The sequence below is a fragment of the Plodia interpunctella genome, chromosome 19 (assembly GCF_027563975.2).
Source record: "Plodia interpunctella isolate USDA-ARS_2022_Savannah chromosome 19, ilPloInte3.2, whole genome shotgun sequence".
Taxonomy (NCBI): Eukaryota; Metazoa; Arthropoda; class Insecta; order Lepidoptera; family Pyralidae; genus Plodia; species Plodia interpunctella.
This window is the reverse complement of record NC_071312.1, coordinates 6,103,204-6,117,924: the sequence shown is the minus strand read 5'-3', so window position 1 is coordinate 6,117,924 and position 14,721 is coordinate 6,103,204. Positions and strand designations below refer to the sequence as shown.

The window sequence follows — 14,721 nt, the reverse complement described above, 5'->3', positions numbered from 1 at the left end:
GGATTTCTATAAGTCCAATATTGTGGGTGATATCAGCTATAATTGCTGGTGCGATAGTAGTGTCGTTATGTCGATACGCAGTGTATAAGATGTGTAAAACATGTGGTGATCCCACAGCTCAGGATCAAGAACTGAGATTGTTGATGAATGAAATAGAAGATGACTATAAAGACGACGATGATCATGATGAAGACTTAGAATAATGAAACTCTTAAGGATCCAGAAGCATTATTTAGTTAGTGTACAGCAAGTTATTGCAGAGTGACAAATTTCAAGACCTTTATTCAGATTGGTGAAACGGTGTATTTACTTAATAAAACGGTGTATTTAATTAAAATAAGTCTTTGGTAAAATTGAGAATTTACATTGCTTTGGATTAATTATATAATCTTCACAAACAACCAAAATACCTAATCTACCACCTTTCTATCATATGTATTTCTCAAAGTGAGGAACCATTTATTCGAATCAGGCAGCGTCTCTCGTATAAGAAAAGACACCTGATTACTGTGATTATTCACAGGTGTTTGTCCTTCATTTACTAAGAGTTAGTTGCACCAATCAACTTTAATATTGACTTTAACCTGCGCGCCGCTGAAGTTTATACAAAATTTCGTACTATGCGTTTGTCTGTGCAGGTACCATCAGTGATGCAAACAGTGCAATCCACTATAAGTACGTCTAGAAAGCCCACAGAACTCCTGATTTTGGTATAAATAGCTATAGAACCAGTGACTGTGATAAGGTTGCTTACGTTGTTGTGAGAGTACGAGCTGATGAAGTTAGGAAGCCCCACTAATGAGGCTTATCACTGATGCGCGTGCGATCGCCCTAAGACTTGTTAGCGGAGGACACGAGATTCATCTTAAATAAATGAGTAGACAGTGTAAGGGACTCGTTTGGATCGAGATATATGTTTGGTAACTGGAAATTGGATAATCAGAAAGAGACTAACCGTTATTTCTTATTTTAAGTTCTTATATAGCAGGTTTATTTGTTAGACACATTAAAAAATCCCTGACTTTCAATATTCATTTCGCTATAACTTTTGAACGGCCAAACCGATTTTCATTACATATAAGAACCACAGCATGAAAGTTATCTATAAAATAATAAAAAAAAAACGCATTTAAAACGGTTCCCCCGTTGATGAGCCACGTACACAGACAGACACACTTAGCAGTCAAATTTATAACACGCCTCTTTTTGCGTCGGGGGTTAATAAAACTTGTGATTGTAGTCCTTGCTGTGGCAAGGACTACAATCACATAGGGGACTACAATCTCAACGACTAGGTACTTTCTTGGTGTTTACATCAATGTGTACATTGGTGTAAACACCAAGAAAGTACTTAGTCGTAATTCATTTGCTCACTAGTACTAAATAATAGTTGCCCGTAAAATGTGGAGTGGCAACATTTATTATTTAGTCATGTTTTACGCCGGAGTGGGTGGCTCCGGGTAGCTAATCTTAATTTATGTACACCAGCCACTAGTAAGTTGTTTCATAACTTACACTATGGACTCCGAAGTGCGTACGCGCAGATTAATGGTATAATTTTCATTTTATCGTCTGTGAAAGTATGTAAATATTTCTTGATCGCAGTTTCCACATAATAAAATTGACGAAGCCTTTTACGAATATATATTGTACCTATCACAAACATACTTAGTTGTAAGTAGACATAGGGACAGACGGAGGAGAGCGACTTGGTTTTATATTATTTAGTGATATTAAAATAATATGGCTAGCATCTTATGAAAATAAAAAGCAACAATCCCTCACAACAGCACATCAAATCAAGCTAAAATCATTGAAAATTCGCCGCTGTTGCCGCTGTATAGATTTTTATGTTGGATAACTTGCGGTGCGGTCGACTGTACCTATTAATATTTACAATAAGTACTAATATTTTTAGAACAAACCTTCCAGCTATACTTCAGTTTCCGAAAATTTCAACATGGTACTCTGTCATTCCGCTCTTTATAGATCAAAATAAATGTCAGAAATGTCTATACCGTTATTATGCCTATAAATTCTTATTAAACCGTACACTTATAGTCAAACCTGGATTGTCACTTGAAATATTAAGCTGTAAACGTTGTTATATGACAAAATCGAAATGTGGGGCAATGACTATGTTTCTAGATTTAAATTTAACTTTAAATTAAACTGTGACAACTTCTACGTTATGATTTATATACTAAGTTTGATATTAATATACAAGAACTTACGGATTATAGCTTAGTTTTATACAAGTACTATGTTTATACATATACTACAGCGTGTACATATTCTTGACTATATAATTAAGATAGTTCTATCAATGATGTCGGTCGAAGCATAGTGTCTAAATCATTAAATAAAAGGAGGTAAATACGATACAAAAAAAAATACAAAGCTCGGTGCCAGTTCTCATCAGTCTCTCATCAGTTTACATAAACACCAATCAAAATTGAACTACTTAATCAAATTTTAAAAAAGTGTCTGAATTCGGAAATAAAAAATTGGGTGATTTTCACCAATCAACTTTGACGTTGATTTCAATCTGCGCGCATCGATATTTAGACAAAATGGCATCCATGCGTGTTTCTGCCCAGTTTAAAGTTAACTTCAAATCGATTGATGCAACTCACTCTTAATAATTCAACTTAACCTATAAAAATTATAATTAGTCAAGTACAGTCACTTGGAAAGTTAATGAATGCACATCGAAAATAATATCCATAATGCGAGTGATCCCTGATCTTTGGCGTTCAATCTTCTATTAAAAAGGTAACGTCACATGACTAGTTCACAGTAGGCGAGTTTACTGGCGAATCGAAACTAGACATTATATTAATAAAAATATACTAATGATATTTAGTTTTAATTACCGGCCGCAAATAAATGTGGTCTCGATGTTTATAGTTTTTAGCAAATGTATATTTACCTATATAATTTAATTACACATTCGCAGTTTTATGTTTTACTTTTTCTCCAATAAGAGCGGTTACTAGCACCGTATTGCGGTCCCAGTCACCACATTGGGCATATAGTTATACTAGCTGCGCCCCGGGGTTACCCTCCCGTGGGAATTTCGGGATAAAAAGTACCCTATGTGTTATTTCAGGTTATATTCTACCCGTATACCAAATTTCATAACAATCGGTCTCTACTAGACCGATTTTGCGTGAAAGAGTAATAAACATACACACATACATTCTCACAAACTTTCGCATTTATAATATTAGTAGGATCAAGCATTTTCTTATAAAGTAAATTTAAAATAAAGTAAAAAAAATCTTATTGTGCTATAATTTAAGATGAATTTATTTTAATTGCAGATTATGGACTTTAAATCATAATCACATACATTTTATACTTGTCTTCCTTACTCGCCCATTGTGATACTACAGCATCTAATCTCGCATTAAAATTGTAACGTCACTCATCCAGATGAAATATCATAGACGAAATTGATGAGAACATAATTAACAAGTATGCTTTCGTAGTTTTAAGTGAATATTAAACGTGATTTAAGCTGTGCTCATTTTGATCTTGTGTGATAAATATTAAGAATGTATTGTATACGTTTCATGTGACCATTATAAATGATTAAACGCGACGACTTACAATAACAACAAAATAAATAAAATTACACAATTTGGATTTAGAAGAAGAGATTGTAAAACTCAATCAAGGGAATAGGCCATAAACTGGAGATTCTTATCTTAGTCCACATGCTAGAAACCTATCGCTATTTAATCTATATTCTACCAATTTTTTATTATTCTCAGCTATTCAAGTAAACTTACATATTCACATTTATATATTCTACCAATAATTGATTGATTCTGATGATAAATAATTGTTAGGTAAATTATTTTTCATATAAGCCAACTGTACTATATATACAACTTATAAATTCCCAAAAACCAAATGAAATGTTTATTCATAAACATTTTTATTATATATATTATTTATCTCCAAAGAATTTCGAGCCCAAAAATTGAATTCAAAGTAGGTACTAACATTTCATTGTGGGTTGTAATTGTGTGATAAGTAATAATCAGCTTATCTGATGGTTTAGAACGAGGTAAGTGTTTATTAGAGCTGCGGTGTTGATGTTAACACTTATTAAGAAATCGTGAGAAGATATAAAAAGATGTATTAACTACGTGATTTTATTAGTTACTAGTTTGAGATAATTATGTTTAATGAATAGTTTATGAGGTTAGAAATTTATAAGTGAAATTTTGTTGACCTGATCATTTTTATTACACAGTAGCTTTAGCCCGCGGCTTCGCCCGTGTTTATGACGTGCGTACGTTCGTAACTTATTTTTGTTAATATCTCTGGTTCGAAGCGAAGAAACATATTGCGATGAAACCTATACCAGATTTTAAGTTAGACGATATGGTATACGACTATGAAAACCGCATCAAATTTCGTTTAGCAGTTTTTACGTGATGAGCGAATGAACAAACAAACTGGCGGACAAAAATACAGACGAAAATTAAAAAAAAAAAATGTTTTGGCTTCTTTTAGTCCCATAACGACGATATTTATTTTTATTTAATATCTCTTATGTACAAAAATTCCAACTTACAGTTTTATTATATGTATAGATAACTTGTTAGATAAATCTAATGATAACTAGTATAAAAAGTTTCAATTAAAATTGATTAATGTACTCGTACCTATTAATGGTGTGTGAAATGGTTTAATGAAAACTATTTTTTGTATGGAGATTTCTGTCCGTGCAATTTTATCCATCAATAATTTATTTATTACTAGCGGCCCATCCCAGCTTCACTCGGGTAAAACCACAAATAAAGTTATTTACTTGAATCTTCCTCGGGAATCGTACTGTCTTGTCAACTTGCTGGAGATGAGTGTGTATGTACTTGATTTTAGATTTTTGCATAATTTCGAAATTTTGCCTTGAAATAGTCTGAATAAATAAGCCAGACTAATATTTATCATTTGAAGTTTTATTCTTTAGTTAGTAAGTACCTACTATTTTATTTTTAGTAATGCTATTTTAAAGTTTTAAATTTTATAATTGTTACATGACATTTATATATTATTTGATCTTCTTCATAGTCGTATTCCTCATGGCTGAGGGTCGTGGTCATTACGTGGAATGAAATACACACAACAAATTTTTTGGCATTATTAATGGAGTGGTTTGCCATTGCCTTCTCCATTTTACACATAAATAATCATAACCAGTGTGCAGGTTTCCTCACGATGTTTTCCTTCACCGGAAGCAAGTGGTGGTCGAGAAAAACTACTATACATGAGTCAGACTGGTATACAAACTCATATGACACGAGTAGGATTCCAACTTGAGACCTTTTGATCCACAGGCGGGCGTCTTAACCATTACACCACCACCGCTTCTTTTATTTGATGCTTGTACCCTTTCCAATACCATGCAACATGCATCGGCGGTTACCTCTCGCCTGGAGGATGGACTATCAGATGGAGGATGGACTATTTTTTATGTTTGCACTATATACAGATATGGTGTATATAATATGACGCTTGCTATAGCTGATTAAGGCAAAGAAAGTCGTATAATTATAGTTGATACAATTATTACATTTTCAGAACAACACAAAAACTAAGAAGTATGGAAAACAATGACTTGAACTTACTTTCTGATCGCCAAACCGCATCTGCCTCCTGGCGTTCCTCGCTACGTTCATTCTGCAGAGAAAGACGCGGTCTTCTCCATCAGTGGGAGCTCTGGATAGCTCAGTCCTGACGGCTTGCTGGTCTTGTTTGTCTATGACGTCATAGACACTATCGCCGTGGATTAACAGGTCCTCCTGGGGAGAATATTAACAATAAAAACACAAAATATATAATATTAATTTAAACTAACTTAAAAATAACTTATAAATTAAAAATATCTAAAGAAGGCTGCCTAGGCAAGGTGCCCATCACACAGGCAGCATTCCCGCGCTGAATTGCAATGGAAATTCACTGTGCAAGATAGCTACCCGAGCGAGGGTCACTTGTTGCCTAACTCAGCCGTTTGCTGAGCTCTCTGTACAACCCCCATGCGCCTCTGCCCCAAGAAACTAAAAAAAATATATAGATACAAATCAGCAAATCAGCCCTTTTGATGTGGTAGTGTGGTGTGGGCCACTCCATATCCTCCCTGGATATAGTATGGGCACGACTAAGGGGCAAATAAGCTAAGGCAGCTGACAGCCCAATATTGGGTTGAAGATATTATCCGAAATAATCTGTGTGTGCAGTTAGAATGTCAAATAGATTTATATAGTTGCTGTTGGTCGAAGTGATTCTGTGATATGATTTAATTGTTTTATCTTTTAAACATATGGTAAATTAAAAATAACATATTTTGTATTGTATTACAATATGTAGCATCCAAATTGGACCCTCGCATTTAAAAACAATGTATACCTTGTATCAATTTAGTGAGCTAATGCACTTTTTTATAGGTATAGGTAGTGTAGTGGGTATTGAACAGTGGTGTCTAATTTTTGACTCCCGAAAGGTATGAACATATACCTACATTACAATAAAGGAAAGGCGAAGATGTGTTTTTTAACCAACGCAATGGACTAAAATTCTACAAATAAATCTGATTACTTCAAAAGTGAGCATTTCAAATTGTTAAATTTGTATGTAAAATGTTTTCTACGTAGTGTTGCAATTGCAAGTGTCAATAAAGCCCATCTACATTGACTAAACACAGGAAGCAAGTGCCGCGGCGATTAAAATAATGTCTTGCGGTCTCGCCATGATGGAAATGGCGACGCAATCACGCTAAGTATACGCCTCTTTAAAAATAAACTCCCGCGGTTGCTGACGGTACCGCAATTTGAATTCCTTGCTTTGTTCTGCTGACCCTACTTCTGTGTTGGAAGGACATTGTGAGAATTATGATGGTGGTCATTCGCTTTAATGGCATTATGCCAATAAACACAAAGTGATTCTATTATGTATTTTTGTTTTTCACTTTTTGATGTTGGCTGTCTTAAACATTCTTCTCCAGAGCTCTTGGTTCTGCGTTATCTTTGGGTGAATAGTTATCATTTCGGTTCAATACTTACGATTTCGCCATCTCGATATCGCCATGCAAGTCCGGGTAAAATAACTGAATAAATGATGATTTGAAGAATAAAACACAACAAAATATGTACAACATATGTGTGTGTACCTTGGTCAATAAGAAAATAATGTAAAATTTTGATGATTTATTTTCCTTTTTCATCTAACTGTTAAAAATGTCTGCCGTGAATTATCTCAGACTAAATCTAATTACAATTTAAAATCTTAGCTGTTTGCGAGCTAAAATTATAAACTAATATTAAATTACATTGGCCATGAGAACTAAATTCCGAGATCTAAATAATCCCGGATAATTACATATTCTGGACGCCAGCCCGCCCGGCCGGTTCACGGGGTCACAGGATTACAGGATTTGCCTATCATTAAACAATTAACTTGCTTTCCTTTGATATTTGTTAATTGAATTTGCTGTGAAGATCTTCCGTTCTCAGGGCTTTCAATTTAATTTTTTTGTTAATTGGAAATTTCACCAAAATCATCAATCAACAGGATTTGATAGCTTATTACGTAATGTCATCATGTAATAGAGTGGTTCTCAGAGCGTTTAAAAATTTCAGTTTTTTCAAATTTTAACAAAGACAAGAATTTATTTAATGTCTTTAAAATAATTAATCTGTTCTGTGGTAATGTCATTTTTACAATTAATTGTCAATATTACATAAATGTACCCATATTTGGACCATACATTTTACTCGAAATAAGATAGCTAGCTTCATGACAGTTCAATAATACAAATAGCCAGATTGACTTGCGTTAGCGGCATCGAAATTTCTCGCACGTGTGCATCATATCCATGAATTATTTATTTAAAATGTTAATGTTATGACTTCGCAGCCCTGATATGAACATCATTGGACGTCAGAACCACGCCCTGTTAAATATAAGCTAGGGTTAAATGATGTACTCAAACTGAAGCCATTCCAGGGAATTAAAATTTAATAAAACAGCTATTAGAAATATTTACGAGGTAGTAGTAAATATTTTTTTTTATTTAGTAAACTAATAAGTTGACCAGATAGAAGATATGTTTGAATTAATATCAATTGTGTTAGTCTTAAGAATTTATTCGAGTGGTTAAAATACATAAAAGCAATTGGTATTTTTTATGCCTTTTCATTGGTGCCTGTTTCAATAAAGAAAACTCCAATCTTTAATGCAACTGGAATTACATGAGCAATTATAAACAGCAATATAAAAAACACGAAAATGAGGCTGGTGCTTTACATAGAAAAGAATGATCATGGGAAAGAAAATTCGTACAAAAGACAGATTAGATTGGATTGGAATTTTTCCATCTAACAATTATATCATATCTTTCATATCAAGAGTACCTCTAGTATATTGCTAACACTGGAATCAAATAATATTCAAGACTCATAAATGCATCCGACATGTAACCGACCTAGTAGTATGATTGCTGATTCGTGGTGGATATTCTCTAAATCTAGTAAAATTTTGTATATACTAAGAAAGGGCAAAATATATAAAAAAAACAATAATGATTCTATAATGATTCTAAAACAATAATGATTCTATAACAAAATAAAGCCGGTGACGTAACAAAACAATCCGAATGGACACAATATTTTACCTCGAATTGACGCGCAAATGTTAGCCGCAATGATAATAACAATAATCTTGATTATAATGTCTGGCACTCGAAATAGACGTCATGCGTCATCCAGCTGCTTACTTAGACCGGCCTCACGATTTTACAAAGAATTTATTGTTGTCTTGTCAGTACGTTTACGTGTATTACACGTAAATTATTTCATGTCGTTAAAAAATAATAATACACATTTTAATACAGAGAAAATGATAAAAAAAAAATCTAGAACAAATAACAAATAAGGGCATATGTTAGTATGATGTAGGTATAAAACATATATTTAAATTTATTGAAAAATATTTATTACATTTAAAATCTATGTGCGCTATTATTACACATAAGTGTAAATATAAAAAATTCTAACCACAAAACCACGGGCCTCTAAAGATCTTATTTTTATTTCGTATCAAGTTTTTATCTTCTACATTCTAACCTTTATATACTGTAAGTAATTATTTATATTTCGGGCCCCCCTTTTGATACAGCCTATGAGCAATTAGACAAGTATTTTGCCAAAATATTTAAATAGTTTTAAGAACATTGTTATTGACATTGCTATGGATTCTGTCAGAAATAAATAATGTTTTCCTTCTTATCGTGTCGATTGTATTCCTCAATTTGTAAGGACAAATAAAACGCCACCGTAATAGCAGGATCTGTGACATCATACAAATCCTTCAGTGTGCAGATAGGACACGGCAATAAGTGTGACATGATATTGCAAGCATAAGTAATATTAATTTAATTAATATTTATTTATGAGGCATGTGGCAGCCCTGAGGTACGTCACTGTCACATGGCCCCGCCCACCTGCGCCGGCGCCCGCGTTCGAGCGCGAAAATACGTGGGGGGCACGCTTTTCATGCATCGTTGCTTATGGGGTAAGCTCGTGTTATGTAGATGTTTGGATTGTTGTTAATATATCTTTATTTAAACATTTCAATTTTTTTGAGTACAACATTTTATTTTCACATATTTTAATTATAGGTATATAATAATAATATCTAAATTCATTGCCTTTTCTGATAATCTAGCATATGTTTCAAGGAACTAACCGTAGTAAATGGCACTACTGAGACCAAAGGCATTTATAGAAATAATCATATAAAGAATAATAACTCTAGTATAATTTGAGTAATGCATTCTGAACAAAGAGGCGGTTATGCCTTGAGCAATTAGGCCCAGTGTGTATCATTAATATAACTCTAGAATACTTGTATATTTATTTACCAAGCATTGGTGGTCTTTGCCATTTGCTAGACCATATTCCGACATCTATTTTAATATTCGTTTGAAATTGCAATTAAAAATACAATAAAACTGCTCCAAACTTTAAATGTTGTGAAAAATTTGAAGTACCTATTTTTTTAACAGTTTGAATATGTTTTTCCTACTTTAGGGTGATTTGCACCGTCAAATTTGATATTGAATTTAACCAGTGCATCGCTGATTGTTAGATAAAATGGCGTACTTTGCGTTTATCTGCGCACGTTAAAGTTAACGTCAAAGTTGACTGGTGCAACCCACTCTTACAGTTATTACAATTTTCAAATATATGGGTGAATTTCACGTCCGTTTGAACGCGGCGTGTAGCGTTTCATTAGTGTGGCACATTTTAAAAAAATAAACAATCTTTTTTTTTTTAAATTGAACATTTATAAAATTAACATTATAACAATACTTTACTTATTTGTAATATAGGATAATTAAATTGATTACTGTTTATGGCACAATTTAATAAACACTAATGACAGCCCGCGGCGAAATTCAAAACGCTCGTGAAATTCACACATGTAATATAAAGCCTATATATTAGTTCACAAACAATTTGAAAGAAAAGCCAGACAAAAATAAGAAAGCAAACTGATTTTCTAACAAAATTCTTACACGAATGTCAGCATCCGTACGATATTAATGTCGCAATTCACTTAACGTAAAATTGATGTTAGCATTTCAAAATGGAGTCGCGGCTAACAGATTTGCAGAGTTGTAAATCTACCGACGAATCGTCTATGATTTATTTGTCTGTGGTTAAATGTCAAACGAAAGTTAGGGTTTAATAATTTTCCTTTATGTGTACGTGTAAGGAATGAATGATATAACAAAAATGACCATTCCAGTAATTGCCTTTTAAAAGCGTACCTACTTGTTAATAAGTTCTAATGCATTATTAGATTTAGCAAATACAATCTTTGATGATAGACTCGGCGATGATTGCCGCGAGCAAAAATTCTAGAGATTTAAGCTTCGGTACACATAGATTCAACAATGACTGAAGAATCTAACAAGAATAAAACATACACTAATATTTGTATAGAAGAGAAGAAAATTTACGCAAAATTAAAAATAAATGTTATGTGATATGATTTAAGTATTTCTAAAGTAGTGACCGAGTTTTCAAGAGTTTACAAATACTCATAAACTTTATCCTACTTCATAATTGTATCCATATTAATATTCTGTCTGTCTGTTCCGCTTTCACGGCTAAAACGCTGGAATCGATTTTGATGAAATTGGATAGATAAAGAACCCTTCATTCAAACATAGGCTACTTTTTTCAAAAATCATTCCTCAACTACCTATAATGGGGGTTAAAGTTTGAATGAAAATAAAATGTAAATCTGTGATAAAAATCGTGCCTGTTCTGTCGTGCTTTCGCAGAGTTCACGTATAATAGTCAATTCATATATATAATTATGACAACTCCATCAATTAACACAAAATCAACGAATTTGTCTTCAATAAATGTGTTCAATATCCACATTACTAATACTTAGGTGGTCTCATTGAGAGCTATAGAATTTCCCGTCTTTCAATCGATTCCCAATCGGAGACCACCGTTATGAGATCCGGAGATACGGCAATGATCGGTCCAGTTATGTTACATTTTTAATGATCGTCGCTATTGTTTGTTGGTTTTTCTGTTTGTGTTATTTAGAGCATTATTGTATTGATATCAGATAATGATAGTGTACGAATAGTGAATTAAAAATTACTTAGGTGTTCATTTTTATCGCGATTTTGTAAGAAATTTTAACGTTTATTATTATTTCTCGCGATTTTGTATCGGTAGTACTGTTTTGATAGTTCTACTTAACATACTCAGAACGTATTTTAAATATCAGCCATTTTACAGCAGATTAAAAAGACAAAATTAAAGATATATATAGATCTACGTACCTCACTTCTTTTCTCTCCTATACAAATTGATTGACCGACTAACAGGACCTAGTACGGAAATAAAACAGAAGTTCTACACAAAAATTTCATTACTAGTTCTGTTAAGTTATTATCTGTCCATGGTATTTTTTAATTATCTTAAATATTCCACGTTCTGAGCATATGTGAAGTATTAGCTGGTGTTTAAAAATCTAAGCATCATTTGTGGCAACCCATTCGGGCCATTGCCATGCTTACCACCACTTGATTGCTTATATTAGCTATATTTCATCACAAAATTCCCACGGGAGCGAAGCCCCGGGCAACATCTAGTTCAACATCTATAAAAACGACCAAAAAACACCCTGGAACAGGTGTAGGTGTAGGTGCCGAGACTATCGAATATTCAAATATAAATAGAACTGGAAATAGTGTCAAAATTATTCATATATTCACAATTTAGATTAATACCTTATGTATATATTCACAAATACATTTGTGGAGCTGTAGAGTGAATCTAGTTCGCTGAGACAATAAGACAAGGAAACGCCAAATATGGCTTTAGAGATAACTTACGACACCTCTACTATGTGTAAATATTGCCAGCATAAATAAATAATGAAAATGAATTTCATTTAACTGAGAGAAAACGTTGTTATAGAAACGTTCGATTTATTAATTTCTTTGAGTTAATTTATACATAATTCATTTTTGTTTTAAAGAAATTAAGACAACTTGATAAACAATACGATCGCAATCCGATCGGGGCCGCGCCAGAACGGAGTAGTTTAAGAAAAATTTCAGAGGTTTTCTATTTTCATTTTAATTTACCGGTGAATTTAAAGGGCATTTTTCTCTCTCGAAATTTTGCGTTCATCAAACGATGTCATCAAAGTATCTTTCGAAGCATCAGCTGATCGAAGGATTCTTTGATAGCTATACATTGAGGAGCGAAAAATTAATATCATTAAGCTAATATGCTAATGTTACTTTTTATATCAGCGTTCTCTGTTTTATTTATACTATCTGTGTAAAATTTCGGGATAAAAAGTATTATGTGTTATTCCAGGTTATATTCTCTCCGTGTACTAAATTTCATAGCAATCAGTCTAGTAGATTTTGCGTGAAAGAATAACAAACATACATACACATATATCCTTAAAAATTAGTAGGGTTGTGATGTTTGGGACACCTCAATGGATTCCCACAAATAAGCGACCACCGTGTATGTAAGCCAAGAACCAGATGGCTAGATGACTTGGACATGTGCCGCAAAAACTGGAAAATTTTAACACAGGACTAGACCAAATGGATAAATTAAAGGGAGGCTCCCCTTTATTGGCCAGGTGTACATAATGGATTCAAAATAAAAAAATATTGGAAGCTTTTAGGCGTAAATCCTTTGGATTACAATTGAAAATAGTACGTAAGTAAGTATTTCAATACTTACAGATAAATTACTTATTTTTAATCTGTTTTTAAAGTTAATATATTAGTGTTAATATTAAATAAATTCCCAACGCCAGTGTACAAATAACTTAACGCGAACAAAACGAGATCACTTCTCACATAATAAATCACTCGCATATCAACACACAAGTTCGTCAGTCCGTCCGTCTGTGTTGGACAAATAGTACTGCAGCCTCTGGTCATATGTAGATTAATGAACATCATACAACCTCTAATTGTTACAAATGAACGAGTGCCGTGTTTGATTTATAACGTTTTTCATAAAATCTCTTTAACATCATATCAATTGAGGATATAACAACTATACTGTTGTTTGCCAGAAGAATTTTTATGGTTTTAATTATGTACCTAACTTTTTTTGTCCCTAGAAAATATTTAAAATGCATAAATAGAAAAATCTAAAGTCTACTTTCTCATCTAGGTGTTCCCAGTTGTATTCAAGGATGTGATGCCACGAAGCCCAGGGTCAGCTTAAAAAATAAATAATATTGAAGATTCTGTGATTTTACAACCGGTTACCAACCCTCCCTAGCAATGCAGTGGTTGTCTATCAGCTATCAAGGCTATGTGTCCCTTAGTCGCTTTATGCGACATACAAGGGAGGATATGGAGTAGTCCTATTCTAGGGCGGAACCTCATACGCGCAACGCCAATGACAATAAACCTAATTTATAGCCCTTTCCCTTGATTTACCTCTACAATATGCGCGAGAAGACAAACAAAATTTTATGTTTTTCGTCTCTTCTAGATCAACTTAGAAAGACTACGTATAATCTAAATATATGATATATGAATGAATGGTAGCATGTGGTAGGTCAGAACCACTTCAATAGGACCACAAAGATTAGGACCATTCCATATCCTGCCGTGTATGCTTTACAATAGGCGACTAAGGGATACATAGCCTAAGCTGATAAGTAACAACGGCATTCCCAAGGAGGGTCAACATTAGGCAAGCGGCTGATTGTAAAATTACAGCCCAATATATACAAATTTGGTTATTTTTTACGCTGACCCCGGGTTTAGTGGCATCACAGCCCCGAATGAAAGCGGTAACATGCAGAGAAGAATGAATGAATTAATAAATTTATTTGCAGGCGAACACGGTAGAATAACATGATAGGACAAAAATAATGCCTAGATTAAACCGAACAGCGTGCAAACTGTTGGTATAGTAAACATCATGCCCTTTCGCCTTTAGGCAAAACTAAATTTACATACGTTCACATTACATTATATTTCCGATAACAATTGACATTAGGAACAAAGACACATCAACGCCTGAGAACATTATAGCACAGTATATATAGCATGGAACAATAGCCATGATAAATACTGGATTGCCGGAGGCTAGTGCGCAAGCCTTACTTTGTGCTGTGAGACCAATT

The 14,721-nt window shown here is 33.4% G+C and overlaps 1 protein-coding gene across 2 annotated transcripts in view; it reads right to left on the bottom strand.

Annotated features, from left to right (window-relative positions):
- dysf (dysfusion) overlaps positions 1–14,721 on the bottom strand; it is a 124,794-nt gene that overhangs the window by 44,197 nt on the left and 65,876 nt on the right. For both annotated transcript variants that reach the window (XM_053759766.2, XM_053759767.2), the window contains exon 6: positions 5,646–5,819. In XM_053759766.2, the coding sequence (XP_053615741.1) occupies positions 5,646–5,819 (174 nt within the window). The remainder of the gene's footprint in view (positions 1–5,645; positions 5,820–14,721) is intronic.